A 27611-nucleotide genomic window follows, 5' to 3' on the forward strand; every position below is an offset into this window, starting at 1 on the left:
GTCTTAGAGGACCCCAGAGTCACCTTCAACCCCTCACAAGTGCTCCGCTAAGGAGCTAAGTCTCCACATGCTCAAATAAAGAAGCCTCAATTCCAGAGGTTCATCCTCAGATCCCTCAGGAGAAAGTAATAAAAAACCCACACTGTGAGCTTTCATCAGGCGTCCCTAGGAGAAAAACATATCCCCCTAATAAAATAAAGAGACTTACCCCTCAGGGACCTGAGTGGGAAAGAGGATAATGTTACTCGTCAACACTGATTCCATATGCTTACAGAGAACGTTCCCTGATGCATAAGGATCTAACCTTCACCACTACTCTGACAGAAATTTATATGGCTACTCCAGTCCTCTCTTGCAGGGAACATACCCATTAAAGGACTATCTTCTAACACATTCTCTGCCATCCTCCTCTAGTGACGAAAGGCAAAGAATTACTGGGGGTTGGGGGAAGTGAGAGAGATATTTATAGCCTTTGGCTGGGGTGTCTTCGCCTCCTCCTGGTGGCCAGGTGTTGATATTCCAAACAGTTATGAATGAAGTCGTGGACTCTCCCTGCTTTCCTGTAGAGGCCACAGCCCCATTAAGTAGTGTACCCTGCTCAAATTATTTAAAAAAAGGTAAAATGCATTTAAAATTATAAATACATATTGCAATGATTTATATTAAGTATAACACACAACAACACATGAAACTGACTGCTTTATAACCCTTTAAAATTTAGTCTATTACACAACCAGGACGCAGAGAACACACTTGGGTATTAAAAGGGAGATTAAACTCAAGATCAGTCTTCCTGTAAAGTGTTTGATTAAAGGGACACTGAACCCAATTTTTTTCTATTGTGATTCAGATAGAGCATGCCATTTTAAGCAACTTTCTAATTTACTCCTATTATCAAATTCTTTTCATTCTCTTGGTATCTTTATTTGAAATGCAAGAATGTAAGTTTAGATGCCGGACCATTTTTGGTTAACACACCTACCAATAAACAAGTGCTTTCCATGGTTCTGAACAAAAAAATAGCTTAAATGCCTTCTTATTCAAATAAAGAAAGCAAGAGAACGAAGAAAAATTGATAATAGGAGTAAATTAGAACATTGTTTAAAATTGCATGCTCTATCTAAATCACGAAAGAAAAAAAATTGGGTTCAGTGTCCCTTTAAAGGAAATTATGAATGAATAATGCAATGTTTTATTTTGACTGTTTTGGCAGTAAAATGCCTTTTAAAAGCGTTCTTATTCCATTGTCTCCAGAGAGGCTGAATTGCCCCGTTATACTTAAAGATTAATGACAAATATCATGACTTATACCTAGTGCAGAGTGTTAAATGGTAGCATAAATGTACCTTCATATTTATTTTTGTCTTTGAAAAAGTAGGTGTCGCTCAAAACCATCACCCGTTTTTTTTATGAATATGGCCATCAAAATGGGCTGATCTTGCAGGTAAAGCAGATCTGCTAATGTCATCTGTCTAAATTGAAATGATAATTAGGGTTGGGCACAACCAGCTATTTCAGATAAATACATATATGTCTGTCTTTCTCCTACCCCCCCTCCTCCTCCAGGAGATTAATTAGTGCTATTGCCTCACATTTACATATAGTAGCTTTTCTACAGAAAATATGTTATTCATATTTTCAGTGTGGTTTCTACAGGCAAAAGCAGCTGTATCAAATGAAAAACAAAAAGGTAAAGGAGTTTTATGCCTTAATTGCTCATATATACACTATACGCCTCATGTCCGTTTAACGAAAAGAAGGGTCTGAAAACAAATAAAAAAGGCAAAGGAAAAATGAAGAGACTCATGCCATTATACTAGATGGGGATAATAAACAGTGTAAGGAGAATTTTTTTTAGAACTTACGCCATGATGCCAGACAGGTGGAAGAGTTCTGCAGACAGATAAGCCATGTAACTGTATAGAAATACAAACAGTGGTTCAATGACTCGAATGTGGGAGGTAAAGCGGGAGGTGAAAGCTGCAATTATCCCATATACCAGTCCTACAAACACGCCTCCAAGAGCCACCACGAAGAAACTTAGAAACCCAAGGAAAATATCCCTAATAGTGACTTGGTCCAGATTGGAAAACTCTTCAAATAAGTGATACAGGACCTGAGGGGAGAGAGAAGACATTTGATTATAACACGAGGCCTTGTAAGCAGAAGGACAAACAAAACAGCGGAGTGTACAGGTCAACATTAAGGAACCTATTTAACCTCTTAAGGACATATGACGGAATTTGACAGGACACAGACATGAGAGGAACAGAAAGGGGAACAGGAGAAGAGAATTAAAAATGGCTTACAATTAACTCACCACTGTGACAGCGTCATTAAGTAATGACTCTCCAAACACCAGGATGTGAACCAACTCATTGATGTGAATCTCCTCAAATACAGCCAGTACTGCCACGGGGTCCACTGCTGAGATGATGCTGCCAAATAGCAAGTTTGCTAGGAGGCCCACTGATGTCAGTTCTCCTCCGCCAACCTGACACACAGCAAACAGCAGAGACCCCATGAAAAATGTATTCCATAGGGTGCCTATCACAGCAAACATCAAGATGGTGCCTAGATTCTCTGTAAAGGATCGTAATGGCAAGAAGTAACCAGCATCCAGGATAATAGGGGGCAGCAAAAACAAGAAAAAGACATTGGCCTGAAGGACTGGGGGAGTTTCACCCACTACCTTAATAAGACCACCAACCAAAAGGCCAACAACAATCAGCAGGCAGCTCTCAGGAACAACATTAGACAAGGTGGGAATCACATGGAAACCTGTAGAGAAGACAAGAACATAGATTAAACAGGTAAGCCCCAAGGAGAGAAAAATATTACTATGAAATGGGCTGATAAGACAAAGCACAATATTTAGTTTTCTTTAGACAGCCCAGTGAGTGTGAGCCTGTATGGGATGCGCAAGAGATAATGAAGACACATTTTTAAACATGCATAGTATATACACATCAGCAAATTGGTCCTGGGTTTCATTTCAGAAGCTCTGCATACAAAATAAATGTTTTGGAAGCAATTTACTAATGATTTGCAAAAATGTTTTAAATGAGTGCCAAATTTTTTTTATGATTTCTGTGCTGCTCTAAGCAATTACTGTGTAGTATGAAGTTGGTAGACACCTGTCAGTATTTTGCCACATTTTCTCCAACATAGGTGTGTCCGGTCCACGGCGTCATCCTTACTTGTGGGATATTCTCTTCCCCAACAGGAAATGGCAAAGAGCCCAGCAAAGCTGGTCACATGATCCCTCCTAGGCTCCGCCTTCCCCAGTCATTCTCTTTGCCGTTGTACAAGCAACATCTCCACGGAGATGGCTTAGAGTTTTTTAGTGTTTAACTGTAGTTTTTATTATTCAATCAAGAGTTTGTTATTTTAAAATAGTGCTGGTATGTACTATTTACTCTGAAACAGAAAAGAGATGAAGATTTCTGTTTGTAAGAGGAAAATGATTTTAGCAACCGTTACTAAAATCGATGGCTGTTCCACACAGGACTGTTGAGAGGAATTAACTTCAGTTGGGGGAACAGTGAGCAGACTTTTGCTGCTTGAGGTATGACACATTCTAACAAGACGATGTAATGCTGGAAGCTGTCATTTTCCCTATGGGATCCGGTAAGCCATTTTTATTACAGAAAGAAAAAAAGGGCTTCACAAGGGCTTTCTAAGACTGTAGACATTTTCTGGGCTAAATCGATTTATATTTTATACTCCATAGCCTTGAGGAATTATTTTAATCTTGGGAATTATGTAAAATAACCGGCAGGCACTGTATTGGACACCTTATTCTCTAGGGGCTTTCCCTAATCATAGGCAGAGTCTCATTTTCGCGCCTGTATTGCGCACTTGTTTTTGAGAAGCATGACATGCAGATGCATGTGTGAGGAGCTCTGATACATAGAAAAGACTTTCTGAAGGCGTCATTTGGTATCGTATTCCCCTTTGGGCTTGGTTGGGTCTCAGCAAAGCAGATACCAGGGACTGTAAAGGGGTTAAATATAAAAACGGCTCCGGTTCCGTTATTTTAAGGGTTAAAGCTTCCAAATTTGGTGTGCAATACTTTTAAGGCTTTAAGACACTGTGGTGAAATTTTGGTGAATTTTGAACAATTCCTTCATACTTTTTCGCAATTGCAGTAATAAAGTGTGTTCAGTTTAAAATTTAAAGTGACAGTAACGGTTTATTTTAAAACGTTTTTTGTACTTTGTTATCAAGTTTTTGCCTGTTTAACATGTCTGAACTACCAGATAGACTGTGTTCTGAATGTGGGGAAGCCAATGTTCCTTCTCATTTAAATAGATGTGATTTATGTGACACAAAATTTAGAGAAAATGATGCCCAAGATGATTCCTCAAGTGAAGGGAGTAAGCATGGTACTGCATCATCCCCTCCTTCGTCTACACCAGTCTTGCCCACACAGGAGGCCCCTAGTACATCTAGCGCGCCAATACTCCTTACTATGCAACAATTAACGGCTGTAATGGATAATTCTATCAAAAACATTTTAGCCAAAATGCCCACTTATCAGCGAAAGCGCGACTGCTCTGTTTTAGAAAATACTGAAGAGCATGAGGACGCTGATGATATTGGTTCTGAAGGGCCCCTACACCAGTCTGAGGGGGCCAGGGAGGTTTTGTCTGAGGGAGAAATTTCAGATTCAGGGAAAATTTCTCAACAAGCTGAACCTGATGTGATTACATTTAAATTTAAATTGGAACATCTCCGCGCTCTGCTTAAGGAGGTGTTATCCACTCTGGATGATTGTGAGAATTTGGTCATTCCAGAGAAACTATGTAAAATGGACAAGTTCCTAGAGGTCCCGGGGCCCCCCGAAGCTTTTCCTATACCCAAGCGGGTGGCGGACATTGTAAATAAAGAATGGGAAAGGCCCGGTATACCTTTCGTCCCTCCCCCCATATTTAAAAAATTGTTTCCTATGGTCGACCCCAGAAAGGACTTATGGCAGACAGTCCCCAAGGTCGAGGGGGCGGTTTCTACTCTAAACAAACGCACCACTATACCCATAGAAGATAGTTGTGCTTTCAAAGATCCTATGGATAAAAAATTAGAAGGTTTGCTTAAAAAGATGTTTGTTCAGCAAGGTTACCTTCTACAACCAATTTCATGCATTGTTCCTGTCACTACAGCCGCGTGTTTCTGGTTCGATGAGCTAGAAAAGGCGATCAATAATAATTCTTCTTCTTATGAGGAGATTATGGACAGAATTCGTGCTCTCAAATTGGCTAATTCTTTCACCCTAGACGCCACTTTGCAATTGGCTAGGTTAGCGGCGAAAAATTCTGGTTTTGCTATTGTGGCGCGCAGAGCGCTTTGGTTAAAATCTTGGTCAGCGGATGCGTCTTCCAAGAACAAATTGCTTAACATTCCTTTCAAGGGGAAAACGCTGTTTGGCCCTGACTTGAAAGAGATTATCTCTGATATCACTGGGGGCAAGGGCCACGCCCTTCCTCAGGATAGGTCTTTCAAGGCCAAAAATAAACCTAATTTTCGTCCCTTTCGCAGAAACGGACCAGCCCCAAGTGCTACGTCCTCTAAGCAAGAGGGTAATACTTCTCAAGCCAAGCCAGCCTGGAGACCAATGCAAGGCTGGAACAAAGGAAAGCAGGCCAAGAAACCTGCCACTGCTACCAAGACAGCATGAGATGTTGGCCCCCGATCCGGGACCGGATCTGGTGGGGGGCAGACTCTCTCTCTTCGCTCAGGCTTGGGCAAGAGATGTTCTGGATCCTTGGGCGCTAGAAATAGTCTCCCAAGGTTATCTTCTGGAATTCAAGGGGCTTCCCCCAAGGGGGAGGTTCCACAGGTCTCAATTGTCTTCAGACCACATAAAAAAACAGGCATTCTTACATTGTGTAGAAGACCTGTTAAAAATGGGAGTGATTCATCCTGTTCCATTAGGAGAACAAGGGATGGGGTTCTACTCCAATCTGTTCGTAGTTCCCAAAAAAGAGGGAACATTCAGACCAATCTTAGATCTCAAGATCCTAAACAAGTTTCTCAAGGTTCCATCGTTCAAAATGGAAACCATTCGAACTATTCTTCCTTTCATCCAGGAAGGTCAATTCATGACCACGGTGGATTTAAAGGATGCGTATCTACATATTCCTATCCACAAGGAACATCATCGGTTCCTAAGGTTCGCATTCCTGGACAAGCATTACCAGTTTGTGGCACTTCCGTTCGGATTAGCCACTGCTCCAAGGATTTTCACAAAGGTACTAGGGTCCCTTCTAGCGGTGCTAAGACCAAGGGGCATTGCAGTAGTACCTTACTTGGACGACATTCTGATTCAAGCGTCGTCCCTTCCTCAAGCAAAGGCTCACACGGACATTGTCCTGGCCTTTCTCAGATCTCACGGGTGGAAAGTGAACGTAGAAAAAAGTTCTCTGTCTCCGTCAACAAGGGTTCCCTTCTTGGGAACAATAATAGACTCCTTAGAAATGAGGATTTTTCTGACAGAGGCCAGAAAATCAAAACTTCTGAACTCTTGTCAAATACTTCATTCTGTTCCTCTTCCTTCCATAGCGCAGTGCATGGAAGTAATAGGTTTGATGGTAGCGGCAATAGACATAGTTCCTTTTGCGCGCATTCATCTAAGACCATTACAACTGTGCATGCTCAGTCAGTGGAATGGGGACTATACAGACTTGTCTCCGACGATACAAGTAAATCAGAGGACCAGAGATTCACTCCGTTGGTGGCTGTCCCTGGACAACCTGTCACAGGGGATGAGCTTCCGCAGACCAGAGTGGGTCATTGTCACGACCGACGCCAGTCTGGTGGGCTGGGGCGCGGTCTGGGGACCCCTGAAAGCTCAGGGTCTTTGGTCTCGGGAAGAATCTCTTCTACCGATAAATATTCTGGAACTGAGAGCGATACTCAATGCTCTCAAGGCTTGGCCTCAGCTAGCAAAGGCCAAGTTCATACGGTTTCAATCAGACAACATGACGACTGTTGCGTACATCAACCATCAGGGGGGAACAAGGAGTTCCCTGGCGATGGAAGAAGTGACCAAAATCATTCAATGGGCGGAGACTCACTCCTGCCACTTGTCTGCAATCCACATCCCAGGAGTGGAAAATTGGGAAGCGGATTTTCTGAGTCGTCAGACATTTCATCCGGGGGAGTGGGAACTCCATCCGGAAATCTTTGCCCAAATCACTCAATTGTGGGGCATTCCAGACATGGATCTGATGGCCTCTCGTCAGAACTTCAAGGTTCCTTGCTACGGGTCCAGATCCAGGGATCCCAAGGCGACTCTAGTAGATGCACTAGTAGCACCTTGGACCTTCAAACTAGCTTATGTATTCCCGCCGTTTCCTCTCATCCCCAGGCTGGTAGCCAGGATCAATCAGGAGAGAGCATCGGTGATCTTGATAGCTCCTGCGTGGCCACGCAGGACTTGGTATGCAGACCTGGTGAATATGTCATCGGCTCCACCATGGAAGCTACCTTTGAGACGAGACCTTCTTGTTCAAGGTCCGTTCGAACATCCGAATCTGGTCTCACTCCAACTGACTGCTTGGAGATTGAACGCTTGATCTTATCAAAGCGAGGGTTCTCAGATTCTGTCATTGATACTCTTGTTCAGGCCAGAAAGCCTGTAACTAGAAAAATTTACCACAAAATATGGAAAAAATATATCTGTTGGTGTGAATCTAAAGGATTCCCTTGGGACAAGGTAAAAATTCCTAAGATTCTATCCTTCCTTCAAGAAGGTTTGGAGAAAGGATTATCTGCTAGTTCCTTGAAGGGACAGATTTCTGCCTTGTCTGTGTTACTTCACAAAAAACTGGCAGCTGTGCCAGATGTTCAAGCCTTTGTTCAGGCTCTGGTTAGAATCAAGCCTGTTTACAAACCTTTGACTCCTCCTTGGAGTCTCAATTTAGTTCTTTCAGTTCTTCAGGGGGTTCCGTTTGAACCCTTACATTCCGTTGATATTAAGTTATTATCTTGGAAAGTTTTGTTTTTGGTTGCAATTTCTTCTGCTAGAAGAGTTTCAGAATTATCTGCTCTGCAGTGTTCTCCTCCTTATCTGGTGTTCCATGCAGATAAGGTGGTTTTACGTACTAAACCTGGTTTTCTTCCGAAAGTTGTTTCTAACAAAAACATTAACCAGGAGATAGTCGTGCCTTCTTTGTGTCCGAATCCAGTTTCAAAGAAGGAACGTTTGTTGCACAATTTGGATGTTGTTCGTGCTCTAAAATTCTATTTAGATGCTACAAAGGATTTTAGACAAACATCTTCCTTGTTTGTTGTTTATTCTGGTAAAAGGAGAGGTCAAAAAGCAACTTCTACCTCTCTCTCTTTTTGGATTAAAAGCATCATCAGATTGGCTTACGAGACTGCCGGACGGCAGCCTCCTGAAAGAATCACAGCTCATTCCACTAGGGCTGTGGCTTCCACATGGGCCTTCAAGAACGAGGCTTCTGTTGATCAGATATGTAAGGCAGCGACTTGGTCTTCACTGCACACTTTTACTAAATTTTACAAGTTTGATACTTTTGCTTCTTCTGAGGCTATTTTTGGGAGAAAGGTTTTGCAAGCCGTGGTGCCTTCCATCTAGGTGACCTGATTTGCTCCCTCCCTTCATCCGTGTCCTAAAGCTTTGGTATTGGTTCCCACAAGTAAGGATGACGCCGTGGACCGGACACACCTATGTTGGAGAAAACAGAATTTATGTTTACCTGATAAATTACTTTCTCCAACGGTGTGTCCGGTCCACGGCCCGCCCTGGTTTTTTAATCAGGTCTGATAATTTATTTTCTTTAACTACAGTCACCACGGTATCATATGGTTTCTCCTATGCAAATATTCCTCCTTTACGTCGGTCGAATGACTGGGGAAGGCGGAGCCTAGGAGGGATCATGTGACCAGCTTTGCTGGGCTCTTTGCCATTTCCTGTTGGGGAAGAGAATATCCCACAAGTAAGGATGACGCCGTGGACCGGACACACCGTTGGAGAAAGTAATTTATCAGGTAAACATAAATTCTGTTTTTTTGATATGTGAACTAGAGCAAATGGAAATTATTAACCGATGTGTGAGAGCTGATGAGTAACAATCGTTACTGTTAAGCTGACAATTTCACCTGTGCTCATTTCAGATATCATGAAATTTTGGCTGATTAGTGTGCCCGGAGGACCCTAATTGAAAGAAAAAAAAAAAATCTGCTCTAGAAAGTGTGCAACAAAGCCCAATATGCACAGCAAAAGCAAGCAAAAAATTAGCACATAAAGCAGCATTTCATTTTTATTATTTAAAATCAAATATGGTGTGAATTATATTTTGAGTTTAAAGGGACACTGAACCCAATTTTTTTCTTTCGTGATTCAGATAGAGCTTGCAATTTTAAGCAACTTTCTAATTTACTTCTATTATCAATTTTTCTTAATTCACTTGCTATCTTTATTTGAAAAAGGCATCTAAGCTTTTTTTTGTTTGTTTCAGGACTCTGGACAGCACTTTTTTATTGGTGGGTGAATTTATCCACCAATCAGCAAGAATAACCCAGGTTATTCACCAAACATGGGCCGGCATCTAAACTTACATTCTTGCATTTCAAATAAAGATACCAAGAGAAGGAAGAAAATTTGACAATAGAAGTAAATTAGAAAGTTGCTTAAAATTGCATGAATCACAAAAGAAAAAATTTGGGTTCAGTGTCCCTTTAATGTGCCATTAAACATGGTTGTGTTTGTACAAAATAATATAGTACAAGTAGAATTTTCCATATATAGATGTGTTTCACAAAGTGATCATAAATCTCTAGTATTTGGTAATCAGATATCTCAGGTAACATTTATGTAAAGTTGCCAGTCCGCAGGGCCCTGTGGCAATAAAGGAGTTACACTAGCACAATACAGGACTGGTTCCCTATATCTGTGCCAGGAAAGGGTCAGAGGGTTTAGTCAAGGAAAGTTACATTGTGAGTCTCATTGGCAGGGAAAGTGTTTCACTGTTCCTAAGGCAGAGCTCTGAAATGGAAGAGGTTACACTGCTGTACTATACAAGGCTCTCTGGCACAATATTACAAAAGTCACCTTGAAAATGACAAAGCAACTCGTCACAAATACATTACCCACTGCACTAAGCACACGCTAAACTGTCAGTGACAAAGAGAATGGTTGCTTCAGTCTATAACTAGTTTTTCTAAGGGAGACCAGCTATTTATAAGGCAGATGCTGTTGCACAGCAACTGTAGAATAATATTGCAAGCGGCAGTGGAAAATGTAAGCACAGTGTATTGCCACAAAAAAAAAAAAAAAAGGATATTTAGGGATACTGCTGCATGTACGATAAATATACAAACAGATGAGATTAGCTGTGTTCTCCCCAGGACTTAAAGGAATAGTCTAGTCAAAATTAAATTTTTATGATTCAGATCTGAAAGAGCATGCAATTTTAAGCAACTTTCTAGTTTACTCATATTATCAAATTATCTTTGTTCTCTTGGTGTCTTTATTTGAAAAAGCAAGAATGTAAGCATAGGATCCGGCCCATTTTTGGTTTAGCACCTGGGTAGAACTTTCTGATTGATGTCCAATTGTAACCACCAATCAGCAAGCGGTACTCAGGTTCTGAACCAAAAATGGGCCGGCCCCTAAGCTTGCATTCAAATAAAGATACCAAGAGAACGAAGAAAATTTGATAATAGGAGTAAATTAGAAAGTTGATTAAAATTGCATGCGCTATCTGAATCATGAAAGTTTAATGTTGACTAGACTATTCCTTTAATGGGCACACCACCAAGCCAATATAAAGCTAAAAGTAGCTTTTTTTAATGTTTGTTGTACAAATTCTCATTAAATAATGCAATTAATGTGTGCTTTGGCTATCTTAAGTAACATTAACAAATAACAGAAAATGGTATAATATTGCAAAGTATCCTGCCACCATCTGGTTACTGCATAACACCACCTGCCTGGCAACATTTTCTGTGGAGGACACAGAAGGGGGTGTAGTGGAAAGTGCTGTGTGTAGGGGGCTACAATATAGGCAGGTGTCATTATAGTGCTATGTGTAGGGTGGTATATAACCAGTAGTGACGCAAGGTGGTGTGTAGGGGCTACACAAATGGCTGAGATACATTGAATTGCAGTGATAGTGCTGTGTGTAGGGGGATACAACAACAAAAAACAAAAAACAAAAAAAAGAGTACAAAGGGAGTGCAGTTATAAAGACAAGAGCAATGGTTGTACATGAATAGCAGTTATTTGTACGGTACAATGAAGATGTGTGCAGGGTCATTACGGAATGGCAGAGATGTGGATGCTACTATGGCGACACAGTGCCGTTTGTAGGATCTTTATGTGTATCTAAGAGATTTATGGTAAACAAAAAAGGTAAGAACAGTTGCGGTAGAGAGGCATAATAAATTCACAACCACAGCAGAGAGGTACAATTAACTTGGCTGAGATTCAGTGACTCACTTGTGGCTCTCATTAAGGATTTTGCTGATAATACAAGAGCATGTGATTAAGTGAGTAAATGGGTGTGTAATGAAAGAGCACTGCCGCTTATCTGATACTTTACAGGTCTGTGCACACACCCTGCCACTTCCTAGAAGCAAAGGCTTACTCCATTTGACATTCCAGTAAGTGGCAAATATCTATATTACCCTACAGACACCAACTACATTTCAGCATGCCATACTCTCTGCAAAATTTGTATTGTTTTGCAGTCAAGGGACTGACCCCTTGAAAAGCCTCTCGGGTTTAGCTACTCTTTGCTGCAATCAATAAAATCAGTCATGTGTTGCATCTAAAAGTTTCAGTATAATTTTTCAGAAGCTTTTTTTATGCAGTTTACATTAGAGGCAGACACAAACTTTGAGGGGCCGATTTATCAATACGATCGGGTTAATTGACACCCCCCTGCTAGCGGCCGAATGGCCGCAAATCTGCAGGGGGCGGCATCGCACCAGCAGTTCACAAGAACTGCTGGTGCAATGATAAATGCTGACAGCGTATGCTGTCGGCATTTATTGATGTGCAGCGGACATGATACGCTACATTGCATCATTTCCGCTTGCACTATGTGTGTGTGTGTGTGTGTGTATGTATATATATATATATATATATATATATATATATATATATATATATACACACACACACACATATATATATACACTGCATATACATGTGTGTGTGTGTATATATATATATATATATATATATATATATATATATATATATATATAGATATAGATATAGATATAGATAGATAAACAAATATCACCTGATTACAGTATGTACATTATTTTTGAGGGTACTATGTATACAAAAGTATTAAACAATTATATAAAATGACCTTTAGGTTACATGTACAAGCAGTATTATGACATGTAAATATTGCCAAAATGACAAGATTTCGTTTAGTTCTATCCCCACTCTTTACTGTCCCATTTTAAAAATGCAAATATTCTAAAATCCAAACATTTTCCGATCTAAAGCAGTTTGGATAAATGGTTTTCTACGTCTTCCACCTGTATATGTACATATATATATATATATATATATATTTATTTATTATACTGTATATTGTTTTATTATTATTATTATACACACACTATATATATATATAATTGTATTTTTTCAAAATGCAGAGAAATTAAACTATAGACTGCAGCTTAATCTTGCTACATATGTCACTAATTGGCCTCAGGAGGGGAATTTGATAAGGAACTGCAAAACAGTCTTGCTCATGAAATGACAGTGGCAAATCTACTTCACCAACAGGTCCGGACTGACTGCATAAAATAAGGCAACTGATGGGGGAAGTTTAAGCACTGAAAAACACTTGCAGCAAACACAATGTTAATATATTGTTAAACTTTTTACACCATGCTGTTATGCTAATTTTTTCCAAAGATAAACAAAAGCCCAAAAATTGTGTGTTAATACAAATTTATAGCAATTTTAGAAATTCGCCATTAAGCAGCAACCTTGATGTTTTTCTTATTTATTTTTGAATGAATAAATGTATAGATATGCAGAATTCAAAAAAGAGCCAGGAACACTAAATAAATGATAGACAGAATGACGCATTCAAAGAGAAGATTAGTCTGAGAATAATGTGTAGATATATATTTAAAAGTTTCATTAGTTGTTTAAATAGTGGCAAAAGTGTAAAGATTTAGTGTCTATAAAACAATGAGAGCTGCGATGTTGTAACTTAGGTTACTTTCTCTGCTGTGGCCGATTAGGGACCGTTATAAATAGGTCACTAGAGTGCGCAGCCAATGGTTGTTTGGAATATAACAGTGTTCTGCACTTCCATTTCTAACAGGAACTGAAAAGCTCCCAATTTCAGAATGGAATTACAGGAAAAGTGGATACAGTAAATTATGAAAGTATATTTTAGAGTTTTTTTTTATATATACATGAGTTATCATTTTATATTGCCCTCTCAATGTATTTTATGTCCTGTTAAGCTGCTAGAGTTTTATTAGCCATCTTCTAAAATTACAATGCAACATGTTTTATTAAAAACACACTAATTTAAAAAAGGATACAAAACACAATGTTTTTCTTTTGTGATTCAGATAGAGTACACAATTTTAAGCAAATTTCTAATTTACTCCTATTATCAAGATTTCTTAGTTCGCTTGCTATCTTTATTTAAAAAGCAGGAATGTAAAGCTTAGGAGCCAGCCCATTTTAGGTTCAGCACCCTGGATACCGCTTGCTTATTGGCGGCTACATTCAGTCAACCAATAACCAAACATAACCCAGGTTCTGAACCAAAAATGGGCTGGCTTATATGCTTTACATTCCTGCTTTTTTAAATAAAGATAGCAAGAGAACGAATTAAAAATGATAATTGATAATCTAAATCAGTGTTTTTCAACCAGTGTGCCGCGGCAGACTGACAACAGTGTGACATATTTTTTAAGCTTTGCTTGTTTTTTACTCCCAGTGCAGGGGTAGTTTGTAGGAGGCATGGCATAACAGCACAATACATACAGTATGTGTGTGTTTGTGTGTATGTGTATGTATATATATATGCTGTATTAGGCTACAATGTGTCATTTTTTTTTAAATGTTGGGATGGTGGTGTGCCACAGGACTTTTTTAATGTAAAAAAGTGTGCCACGGCAAAAAAAAGGTTAAAAATCACTGATCTAAATCGTTAAAGAAAAAAATTGGGTTAAGTATTCCTTTAACCACAATACACCCATAGATACTACTATAATATTTCCTTCAGTGTAGCAGATTTTTCTAAGCTCTGATGGAACAAGGCCTCATCGTGTAGTAGAATGGTCACATAGAAAACCTGTTTAACAGTACACTCACACAGATACCACCTCATAGGGTGTAGGTTGTATTATTTTGGGCCAGTACATGCATTGTTTACTCTGTGTAATAATTTACAGGTATTTCCTTGCACAATAATGAGTCAGTGTCAACTACCGTTGATATATATATTTTTTATACACTCACACAAAAGAGTCATATTAACATATCAAAATGGTGAAAAGGTTATGTTTATGCCAGAGCTCAAGTTCTCTGATAAAGGCAGGGAAAAAATATCTTGGGCTTAAAGGGATAGAAAAGTCAAAATTAAAATATATATGGGTGCATTTCTATTTTAAAAAGAAGTATTCTTGCAATATACTTCCATTAAACATTAGCATAAGTTATTACAGTTGGTCAGCAGCATAAGCACATGTGTTGTGAGGGCCTGTGCACGAGTATTCAAGCTCAGGGAGCTGGGGAGTAGCGTGTATTGTGCATATGAAGACTTAATTTGTGTCATACAAGCCACAGCTGACTCAAGAGGTACTGTAGTGTTTCAATACTGGTACTTGGGCTCACATGGCATATGTGTGTATGCCACAGAAAAACTAACAACTTTTACTAGAAGCATTTTGCTAACTGAAATATATTGCAAAAATACCTTGGGTTAACTTTTCTATCCCTTTAAGGTTTTGATTAAACTGATATTAAAACTTAAAATATAATTCCTTATCAACTGTTTAATATTATATGTTAAAAAATGTCAATGCCCTGTATCTATTTTACCTACTTCTCCAGTCAAATTTCCCACTTCTCCTACCTAGAGGATGGAGAGCATAATGCCTACAGCACAGTGTCTGTGAGCCTGGATTTTGAACACATTTCTTGAGTCCTGGTTTAATCATTTCCATAGCTGTTAGCTGCATATATTTCTATTAAAGGGACACTCAATCAAAATTAAACTGTCATGATTCAGATAGACCATGCCATTTTAAACAACTTTCCAATTTACTTCCATTAACAAAATGTGCACAGTCTTTTTATATTTAAACTTTTTGAGTCACCAGCTCCTACTGAGCATGTGCAAGAATAAGTGTGTATGCATTTGTGAATGGCTGATGGCTGTCACATGGTATGTGTATGCATTTGTGATTGGCTGATGGCTGTCACATGGTACAGGGGGAGTGGAAAAAGACATAACTTTTAAAAAAAATCTACTACTCATTTGAAGTTCAGACTAAGTGCTATTGCATTGTCTTGTTATTTGCATTTGTTGATTATGCAAATCTACTGTGTTGATTGGTCCTTTAAGTACCCTTAAGTGCTTTCTCTTTACATTGATGACAGGGCTCTTTTAGCATAACACAAGAGGAAGACAACAGATAAAGAAACTACTTCTGTACGCTTTGTTATGGTAGCTATGTTAAGCTTTTTCTCACTCCAAGCATATGTGTAGCTAGTAGCACAGTGTTATGGAATTCCTGTCAGTAGTTAAAGGGGCAGTATACACCAATTTTCATTTAAAGGGACAGTCTAGTCAAAATTAAATTTTCAATATTCATATAGGACATGTAATTTTAATCAACTTTCAAATTTACTTTTATCATCAAATTTGCTTTTTTTCCTTGGTATTCTTAGTTTAAACTAAGGTAGGTTCATATGCTAATATATAAGCCATTGAGAGCTGCTTCTAATCACATGCTTTTTAAATAGTTTTTCACAACAAAAGACTTGATAGTACACGTGGACCATATAGATAACGTTGCGTTCAGGCACAGAAAGTTATTTAAGATTTAGCACAACACAATGCTAAATTGAAGTCAATAGCTAGTAAATAGTCACAGTCATGTGATCAGGGGGCTGTCAGAATGTTCTTAGATACAAGGTAATCACAGAGGTAAAAAGTATATAAATCTAACTGTGTTGGATATGCAAAACTGGGGAATGGGTAATAAAGGGATTATCTATCTTTTAAAACATTATCAATTCTATTGTAGACTGTCCCTTTAACTGCATGTAATAGACACTACTATAAAGAACAGTATGCACAGATGCTGATCTAAAATTCCAGTAGAAAACTGTTTAAAAACTTACTTAGAAGCTCCCAGTTTAGCTCTGTTAAAAAGATTAGCTGGAACACCCACTAGAAGTGGGAAATAGCATACACCCCCTCCCCCTTTCTCTGCATATGAAAAGACTCTTTAAACAAACAGGAGCAAGCTGGAGTAAGTATACATCAATATTCTCCTAACACTTTGGGGCTTGGTTAGGTGTCTGAAAATCAGAGCAATGTTATTTAAAAATAAGCAAAACTATACATTTATAAAAAAAAATAATAATAAAAAAAAGCTGTATAGGCTATATAAATGGATCATCTACAAAACATTTATGAAACAAAAAATCTAGTGTATAATGTCCCTTTAAGCTATTGTCCAGAATATTATGTGTTGCAGCTGCTCATTACAACTTGGTCTTTCAACTGTAAGGTTTTAACGGTCACATAGTTTTCTATTGTCACCCAAAATAAGGCAATGGCACCCTGGATCAGAGTCCCTGGATATCCATGTAAACAAACATTCATTATAATACACAATATGTGAAGTCCATGAGATTTAATATAATTGGAGGTATTTGTTAATATTTGAATAATTAGATCTCTCATCGTTGGGGATATATCTCAGTACACAAGGAAAACAAATGAGGTTCAGTTTGTGATTGCTATATATACACACTACAGTTATACTGGTTAATTTTTCACCTGCACAATTAAAAAATATTATTGTAATAAAGATTAAAGGTTAAAACTGCATAGTGTACTTGTACTATATGTGTCTGTTTCAAACCTCAAAGAATATAAAAAAAACAACAGCAACAAAATGTATAACAAAAATATGTTGAACGCCTTAGGCTGTAACACACTTATTGCAATCAGACAAGAGGAAAAGATCCAAGAATATGTTAAATAGAAATCAAACTAACCCCTACAGTGTTCATACTACTTACTGTTATAGTGGATTCTGTGAAATTGTTTTAGGCAATCAAGGGAGTAAATCGCTGCAACAACTGTGCCTGCAGCAGTGATTTATTACTTTGGTTGCTCATGTGTGTTAAAGGGACAGTTCACCCAAAAATGTTCTCCCATTTAAATTGGTCCCAATGATCCATTTTACCTGCTGGAGTGTGTTAAATTGTTTACAAGTCGCTCCTTTACCGCTATTTTGGCCTTTGAAATAGCTGATTTAGCCTGTTGTTTTCCCAACCTATACTGAAAGTTTTGATACTGGAGTCTCAGTTATTGAATAGCCTAAGTCAGGGCTTGACAAACCCAGGAGCCTGTGAGTCACTGGCTCCTAGAATTTAACCCCTGGCTCCTAACTTTTTGGGTTATTCTTCATATATCTATATATAAATCCCACTGTTTAGCTCCTAAATATTCTTACTGGCTCCTAATTTTTAAACACATTTGTCAAGCACTTAAGTAAACACAGCCAGCAGAAGAAATTACACCCACAGTGGGGTGCAGGATAGTTAAGCAACAAAATGATAATTTTCCATTGTTTCAACCTGTATTGAGCTTTAGTTTTCAAGACAAATATAAGGAAGCAAGTGTGTGTACACAAAGTGATAACATAATGACATATGATATTACCTGAAGCTCAACCCATTGTAATAGGCTGTGGTTTAAAAAGCACAAAACCAGCTACTTCATATACACAAATAAACCTGAAAATGCAATTTCTCATAAATTTTATACTCTGCAGCTGGTTTAACAAGTCATTGAAAATACATTAATCTAAAAACAATTTTACAGTGTGCTGTCCCTTTAAGGTTAAATCATGGGGGGGGGGGGGGTATTCTAGTTAATCAAGGAGTTAAATCTTCACTCTTGATTGCCAAGTGTGCTTTAGGTTGCGTAAAAGGTCAAATTATTTAAGTTTTATATTATTAAATTATATTAAGTTTTAAAATTGTATGGACAACCAACATTTCTGGCTTCTAAGCTTTTGGACACATTTATTGACTTATTACCATATCCCACAGGAGAGTTTCCCCAAAACACAACTATGTAACCCACATTATAGATCTACATAGTGTAAAAGTACAACAGCAAATTTCATAGCAGTGAATATCAGCACATCCAACTAAATAGCCGTCATACACTCTGATGCCTTCCTGTCCAAAACCCTTTAGGCTTGGCTGATAAGTGCTTGGCACAGGGTTTGGTAGCAAAGAGGACACAGTGGTCATGGCAGCAGTAATCGTGGCAGTATTGGTTCCAGCAGCCCCTCCCCAAATGCATAATGACAGAAAGCATTTCCATAATACCTTTTCTACAGAAAACAACGGCTCAGGATATACAGTTTACAGAGAATACTCTGTATAAGCTTCTGTTAGGGGGCAGAAATTATGGTGGAATAGGTTATGTGAGGCTGTGGCAATGTGTGCTGGTCCTGCCCACATGGATTCTAATAAGAATTAGATTAGAGGAGGAAGCAACTGTGGAAACAGGGCAGGAGAAATAATTGTACCTGACACTAAGTGTGAGAGGCTTCAGAGACTATCATTAAACAGGTCTGACCCACTGAGTGATACCAGCAGACAGCCTTTCATGGGTAGCAGGCCTGGTGCTTTCAATGTTGCCATAGCAACCACGCACCCTGAATTTATCAAGCCCTGAAGTAGATTATGATGTATTAGGATACCGAGTACCTAATTACGCAAATAGGCAGCTAGTGTAATCATCTGCTCAGGCAACCCAAGATAGATCCAACATAATAACTGACGAGGTTCACAACCTGAAAAAACGATTTGGTATTAGTGATTAGCGGACGGTATCTGGTATTAGTGATTAGCGTAGGGTATCTGGTATTAGTGATTAGCGGAGGGTATCGTCACGATCAGTCAGAACTATCATGGTCTTTCACCAGCTTTGCTTTCCAAACTGAACTATTAATGGGAACCACAATCCACTACTATCTCCAAACACAGAAAACTCTTACAAAAATCTAAAACCAGGTAGAAAATTCACACCCGATGGGGCTAATGTTTTCCCTCCCAGTACTCCAACAGTTTCCATGATGCAACTTATAACACAATATGTGGATGCTTTCAAGGGACATCAAAGTCAGAATTCAGACTGAGCAAGCAATTCAAAGAAAAAACATCTATTCCCAAATTGACTTTGTTCTTGACGCTTAGTATTTTTTATTGCAACGTAGCTCTTTTTTAAAAGGGTGTGCACATAAAACCCCACCTTTTTCTTTCCTGATTCAGAAAGAGCATGCAGTTTTAAAAAACACGTTCCAATTTATTTCTATTGTCTAATTTGTTCTGTTGGCATCCTTTGTTGAAAAGCATTCCTAGGTAGGCTTATCAGCAGCAATGCACTACTGAGGGCTAGCTGATGATTGGTGGCTGCACATATTCGCCTCTTGTCATTGGCTCACCCAATGTGTTCAGCTAGATCACAGTGCATTCAATCAACTTCAATAAAGGATACCAGGAGAAAGAAGCAAATTTGATAATTGAAGTAAATTGGTACGCTGCTTAAAATTGTATGTGCTATCTGAATCATGAAAGAAAAAATTGTGTTTCACATCTGTGGAACATTCTTACAAACATTAATACCATATAGTTCTCAACACACACACACATTCTCCTCAACCAAACTTAGTATGCTCGAATGGACAGGAGCTAAACTTCAACAAAGGATACTGATAGAACAAAGCAAGTCTGATAACAGAAGTTAATTTGAACATTTTGTAGAATTGCAGATTCTTTTTGAAACGTTAAAGTTTAATTTTGACTTTCACACACACATTTAATACAACCAGCTGTACGCATATAGAACATTCTTCCTTAAGACTCTACACCACTGGGAAGTGAATTGGGGTAATTAAATAACTGATCTTCTGATGTAACAATTACATACAGAGGCACCATTACTCCTCACTGTGATGGGAAACAGGCTGTTAAAAGGGACAGTATACACCAATTTTCATATAACTGCATGTAATAGACACTACTATAAAGAAGAATATGCACAGATACCGATATAAAAATCCAGTATAAAACCTTTAAAAAATGTACTTAGAAGCTCTCAGTTTAGCTCTGTTGCTGAGGTTAGGCTGGGACACCCAGTGAAAGGGGCTGGGAAATTAGGAAGAGTAGACACTCCCCCTCCCTTGCATATGAAAAGACAGATTACACAAAAAAGAGCAGCAGGAGTCTGTATACATCAGTATACATCTGATACTTTAGGGCTTGGTTAGGAGTCTGAACATCAGCACAATGTTATTTAAAAATAAGCAAAACTATACATTGTTACAAAAACACTCCCAGATGGGCTATATAAATGAATCATCTACAAAAGATCTATGCAAAGAAAAATCTAGGGGACATGATAAAATTAGATTGAATTTGCATGATTCAGATAGAACACAGTTTTAAGACACTTTTAAATTAATTTATATCATACAATTTAATTTTGTTCTCTTGATACCCTTGGTTGAAAGCATATGTACTTTTTCCCATCAGCAACAATGCATTACTGGGCGCTAGCTGGCGATTGGAGGTTACACATGTATGCCTCTCATCATTGGCCCACCATGTGTGTTCAGCTAGTGCCCAGTAATGCATTACTGCTCTGGAGCAGATTTCAGCTGTCTGTTAGGTCCCTCTGCTTAGATTAAACACAAAGAATGTATTAATTGCACTGCATATTACTTGCATATAACAGAGCATTTTATTTGTGCAGGTGTTTGTTCTTTAAATATTTTTAAATCTACAACAGATAAGTATGTTGGCATTCCTATTAAAGGGACATGAAATTCATTTTTTTCTTTCATAATTATGATAGGACATGCCATTTTAAAGGGATATTAAATAGTATGAGATTGCAATTAAATGTTTAAAAGGGACATGAAACCCAATTTTTTTTTCTTTCAAGATTTAGAAAACAATTTTAAACAACTTTCCAATTTACTTCTATTATCTATTTTGCTCTTATGTGAGACAATAAATAACATGAGGCATACATGTGCAACCACCAATCAGCAACTCCTGAGCCTATTTAGATATGCTTTTCAAAACAGGATACCAAAAGAACGGAACAAATTAGATGGTATAAATACATTGGAAAGTAATTTAAAATTCCATGCTTCATCTGAACCCCTAAAGAAAAAAAAAATTGGGTTTCATGTCCCTTTAATTCAGTGTAGTTAAAAAAAATGTTTAATATAATTTCATTATCCCCCCCCCTGTAACTTAAAGTGAAAGTAAACCCTAGCGTTGTACAAACGCTAGGATTTACTATTGAAACAAATAAAGGGCACTTTCATTCATGAAGTATAAGATACTTCATGTAGAAAGCCCCTTTATTTGATTAAATCGATCGCCGTTTTTAGCTGCTACAGCAGCCCACGGCTAAAAAATTTTTTGGCTTAGAGGTGACGTTTTCACCTCTTAGCCAATAGCAGTGCAGTAAATCCGGCTTGGCGCCCATGAGAGCCGGATTTACCGCACTGCTATTGGCTAAGAGGTGAAAACGTCACCTCTTAGCCAAAAAATTTTTTAGCCGCGCTCTGCTGTAGGAGCTAAGAGCAGCAAGTGATTGAATCAAATAAAGGGGCTGTCTACATGAAGTATCTTATACTTCATGAATGAAAGTGCCCTTCATTTGTTTCAATAGTAAATCCTAGCCTTTACTTTCACTTTAACAATTAAAATTGTTTTTTTATTTTTTATACGTTTTATTTTTATACGTTTTTACTGTTACATTAATCTTATAAACCAGCTAGAAAATGTTATTAAACATTTGAGTGCCAGTCTATGATTTAGTACAATATAGATATATGAATACAAAAACAAAAAAAACACTAGTCCTACACATATTAATAAAAAAAATGTAAAAAAAAACTGCACATTCCATTAACAGCATTTGGCTATTCTGCAGAAGTGCATTTTCCAGTGTCAACGGATCTGTATTTTTGAAGACTTCCAAAACAGATACCACAAGAATGTTACATTATCAGTGAAGTGTTTTGTTTGTCTATGCTAGTCCCATTCTCTTAAAGGACCAGTCAACACAATAGATTTGCATAATCAACAAATGCAAGATAACAAGACAATGCGGTAGCACTTAGTTTGAACTTCAAAAGAGTAGGAGATTTTTTTTCTGACAATTTTAAAGTTATGTCTTTTTCCACTCCCCCTTTACCATGTGACAGCCATCAGCCAATCACAAATGCATACATGTACCATGTGACAGCCATCAGCCATTCACAAATGCATACACACTTATTCTTGCACATGCTCAGTAGGAGCTGGTGACTCAAAAAAGTTTAAATATAAAAAGACTGTGCACATTTAGTTAATGGAAGTAAATTGGAAAGTTGTTTAAAATGGCATGCTCTATCTGAATAATGAAAGTTTAATTTTGATTGAGTGTCCCTTTAAGAAGTTTTATCAGGAAAACTGAAAAAGGACTTTTAGCTGAAAGAACAAAAAGCATTCAGAAAAATCTCTCTAATACGGTAGACAATAATGGAGGTAATTGCAATTATACCATAATAAAAATGGTGCACCAAATCTCCAAGGGATCAATACAGAATTGATTGTGGGTTGAAAAATCCACAAACCCTGGATTATAAAATTCCTAACTATTTAAGTGCACAGCTAATTAAAAAATAATACTGACCCCGATTACAAAATATATTTCTGGCTCCTAAGATTAACCCACTGGCTGTCAGAAAGGGTGTATTGCGGTGCGCTCTGCCAGCCAGTGAATTAGAGAAGAGTAATAGCCCAAAGACTATAATGATTGTTTGACGGTATTGTCCAAGTCATGAGAGAACCAGGTTGTAATATAAATAGTTTGAAGTTCTAGTAAATGGTGGGACCACCATTTGTCACTAAAATAGACAAGGAATAGGAAGGGGCAGGAGAAATTTTAATAAATCTGCTCTAATTTTCCACAAAATAGTTATATATATTGGTGATAAGACGATATAGAATGTATAGGTAGGTTTGCAGATAAGTATCTTCATTTTAATTACTCATTTAAAAATGTGTGCGGGGTATTAGAATGGCACGGCTAGATTAAAAAAAATTAAGTTACAGTACATCTTCATTAGAAGAGATCAATTTACCATCACTTTGTTTTACTTGGTATGTCACAATCAGTGGAGGCTCGTGGGTTTTTCAAATGGGGGTTCGATTATATATAAAAATCTATATATTATATACAGTTACAGTATATATAAAAAATATATATATATATATATATATATATATATATATATACACATACATATATTCCATATATATCTATCTCTCCCACCATGTCTTCATATATATAAAAGAACACACAGTCAGTCTAGAACTGACAAAGCCAAACAAACTGGGTGGCTGCTTATGCAAGTAAATATAGCAGTCAGATTGACTAAAAAGTAAAACCTAATAATATGCAAAAAAGGTTTCCTGCCCGTCTGCAGCAGTTACCGTAACTGCTGTCTTTTTTTTTTTTTTTTTAAACCAAAAACAATCTTTTTACAACTAATCTAGTAACAAACAACTAGTCTGCAGCTAACTAAAGGAGCTCCTCACAGCTCAAAGACTAGCCCGCACTGCGTTTTTGCGCCGACGAGGAGGAGCCTCATCGCCCGTCTGCATATGACCTAGTGAGTGGTGACGTCTGCGTCTCATTCGCACAGCAAAAGCTGTATGATTAGGAAAAGATAGGGGCTGGGTTGGAGTGGTCCTGCAGGCACTTAGGAATACGTGTAAATGGTTATGCCAGGCATCTAGACTCTACCCGCATTTGCGGTTTAAAAAAAAAAAAGACTTTTTTTTCTTCTCCAACAGCGTTTGGTTTGGACCTTTTTTGGTTGAGTTAATAAATATATATTGGAAAATTATATTTATTCAGACAAAAAATGTTTTTTCTTTTGTCTCTGGGGTTTCATGTGCGCTTATGGAGGAGCCTCCACTGGTCACAATATATCATTTTTTTTAGGGAGGGGGGGGGAATCTTTTCCAAGTTTCTCTTATCAGATGTGTGGAGACTTATCTTTGTCCACCTTAGATAAGTAATGAGTAGTTAAACATGTAACAACCATTTCTTAAAGTGAATGTAAATTTTTATGCTAAAGTGCTTGGTTTTTACCTTTTAATCTTGACAGACGCTCCAACTTCCCCCGGTCGTCGCAAGCCATTTCCGAAGTCAGAAATTATGGATCGGTCATCCTCCAATCACGGCTTCCTCCCCGGGAGAATCAGTGTCTGATTCGAAGCCGTGATTGGAGGAAGCCGGATTCCTCATTTTAGACCCAGGAAGAGGCTTTGCGATGGGCGGAGGAAGTTGGAGCGGCTATCAAGCTTAAAAGGCAAGTATTTTTTTACAACAAGTGAAATGTAAATTTTGATAAATTAAATTGCCTCTGTTTTTAATCGATTTTTTAAAAACCAGGCACTTTAGCATCAAAATTACATTCACTTTAATAGGTTCAATTCTTGCCATAGCAAAATCAATGTGTTACACCCTGTCCGGAATACAAGGGGTTAAATAGCTTATGTTAAAAATAATTTTGAATGAGAAAACCAATATTGGCACAGGCAAAGAAAAAGAATGTCAGACTAGAAATTCCTAATTTGGTAGTTTAGGAAGATGGACAAACAATCCAACTAAATAATGCTGCAGAATCAGGTTAAAAATGACCAGTAAGATACCACCTAGATTGTGTCTAGAATATTAGATACCACAACTCACTAAAATAAGTAGCTTGATAACCTAGTGTGATTCAAATGTAGCATTTGCTGTTTTAAACACGTTGAATGAGCATCTATATCAGTGATGGCCAACTTCCTAAGAGCTAGAGATTAATATTTTACAAGTGTTAAGGGCCATGTATAAATTTACGGCTGTTAAACATACAAAGGTCTGTAATAGGCGTCTCTAAGTAATAAAAGTGTGAAGGTCTAAAAAGTATACCCAGCATTTAAAAGTAGTATATATGGCAGAGATATAAGGGCTAAAAGAGCATTTTAATTTAAAATGAATCCTCATTCTTTACTATGGGGCCAATTTATCAATGTCTGTCCGGCATACGCTGTCGGCATTTAACATTGCACAAGCAGTTCACCAGAACTGCTTGTGCAATGCTGTTCCCTGCAGATTCAGGCCGCTAGCAGGGGGTGTCAATCAGCCCGATCGTATAGGATTGGGCGGATTGCAGACCCAGGCAGCGGACCAGTTTCCAGGAAGCCTAAAGGCTTGAGCGGAAAAAGGGGCATCAAGCTCCATTCGGACCTTGATAATTCGGCCCCTATGTGTTTAATCCCTCACAATTGTCTGGTTTTGCCAGTATAAAAATAAAAGAAATAAACAGCCACATTCGAAATAACACTAGATTAACATGTCAAAAAACCTATTTAAACGAGATAACAATATAGCATAGTTTTATTGCTATACCCAAACACTGATATAAAAGTTATCATGAACAATAAAAAAACGAGATCATTTGAGACCCTTGAGTGTGCTCCTTTGCTCTTTTCATTAGCAATGACAGGTCCAAAAGTGGGCTATATAGATCTTGTAGAAGGCTTAACCTACTTTCTAATTTTCCTAGAAAATGTCATATCTTTGCTCTGTAAGCCTTACTTAGACTTTGTTAACATAAATGGAAATGATTTCTATGTATACCTTGTTCTTGACATATCTGTTTGTATGCCTTAATTCAAATCTCAATAAAAATATTTAAAGAAAAAAAAAAAAAAGTTATCACGAATAGACACTGAAAACACCTGTTCCATAGAGATATGCAGAGGTTTTGTAAACATCTAAATGCGGAAAGGCGGCAACTATTTGTGACGCCCTGATATTTTCGTTGCCGAATTTTTTCTTGTGCAACAGCAAAACACTAAAATCTGGATTTGCACAGATAGAGTGTTGCTTTTAAACAAGAATGAATTCAGCAACAAAAACAGCTGTTCCATTTTGTAATAAATCAAACTAGCGTAATGTTAAAGTAATATATCAATGTAAATAATGAGCATTTTTTCCCCATACCAAGTCTGGTATATTCTACCATGGGAAAAGGCCACATTTGGCCCTATTATTTATAAAATATGAATCTGCTGCATTGATTCTTTTGATTCAGACAGAGCATACCATTTTTAAAACAATTTCCAATTTAGTTATATTATCAAATTTGATTCTGGAAAACGAAATGGCAGGAAATAGTGCTGCCATATACAGTAGTGCTTTGGCAAATGATAAACATTCTTGGAAAACTGCTGCCATATAGAGTTCCAGAAACGTGGACACCCCTGAGTTTACATTACTGTTTTCAACAAAAGATAACAAGATTACAAAAATTTGATTAGGGCTGCAACAACTAATCGGCAAGATTGATCATAAAAATAGTTGTCAAAGAATCTCATTATCAATTAGGTGGTCAGCGATTAGTTGGTTATTGCACAGCACCAGCTGCTTCAATCCGATGAACTCCTGCACATGGTATTGTGCAAACATTTTTATTTATTATTATTTTTTCTATCCGATTAATCGGATGATTATTGTCCGATTAATCGGATAGAAAAACGATTAAAAAAATAAATAAATTCAATTTTTTTTGCACAATCTTAGTTGCAGTAGATCATCAGATTAAAGCAGCTGGTGCTGTGCAACTGACCAACTAATCGCTGACCACCTAATTGATAATGAGATTTGTTGACAGCTATTTTTATGATCAAACTTACCGATTAGTTGTTGCAGCCCTAAATTTGATAATAGAAATTGGAAAGTTGTTTGCTCTGAATCATGAAAGAAAAAATGTGTAATGTCTCTTTAAGACATTGGCAGTCAATACTCTATCCCCAAAACACCACTAACACCATGCAAGTGATGTGCTAATTCCAAATTTTATTTTGTGCACAATCAAATTTTAAAAAAAGAATGCAAAAGGTTATTTAAAGGGACAGTCAACACTAAAATTGTTATTGTTTAAAAAGATAGATAATGCCTTTACTACCTATTCCTGAGCTTTGCACAACCAACATTGTTAGATTAATATGCTTTATAACATGTAAACTTCTAAATTTCTTCCTGTTTCTAAGCCACTACAGACTGCCTCGTCACATGTTTTTTTATTTGCTTTTCACAACAGGAGACTGCTAGTTCATGTGGGCCATATAGATAATGTTGTGTTCACGCCGTAGAGTTATTTAGGAGTAAGCACAACACAGCACTAACTGGCTAAAATGCAAGTTAATAGATAATAAATACAAAGTCATGTGATCAGGGGGCTGTCAGAAGATGCTTAGATACAAGGTA

The 27611-nt window shown here is 37.7% G+C and overlaps 1 protein-coding gene across 1 annotated transcript in view; it reads right to left on the reverse strand.

Annotated features, from left to right (window-relative positions):
• SLC9A1 (solute carrier family 9 member A1) overlaps positions 1-27611 on the reverse strand; it is a 157729-nt gene that overhangs the window by 127150 nt on the left and 2968 nt on the right. The window contains 2 exon segments of the mRNA XM_053706995.1: positions 1866-2116; positions 2321-2781. Coding sequence (XP_053562970.1) covers positions 1866-2116; positions 2321-2781 — 712 coding nt within the window.

Source organism: Bombina bombina, chromosome 3 (assembly GCF_027579735.1).
Source record: "Bombina bombina isolate aBomBom1 chromosome 3, aBomBom1.pri, whole genome shotgun sequence".
Classification (NCBI taxonomy): domain Eukaryota; kingdom Metazoa; phylum Chordata; class Amphibia; order Anura; family Bombinatoridae; genus Bombina; species Bombina bombina.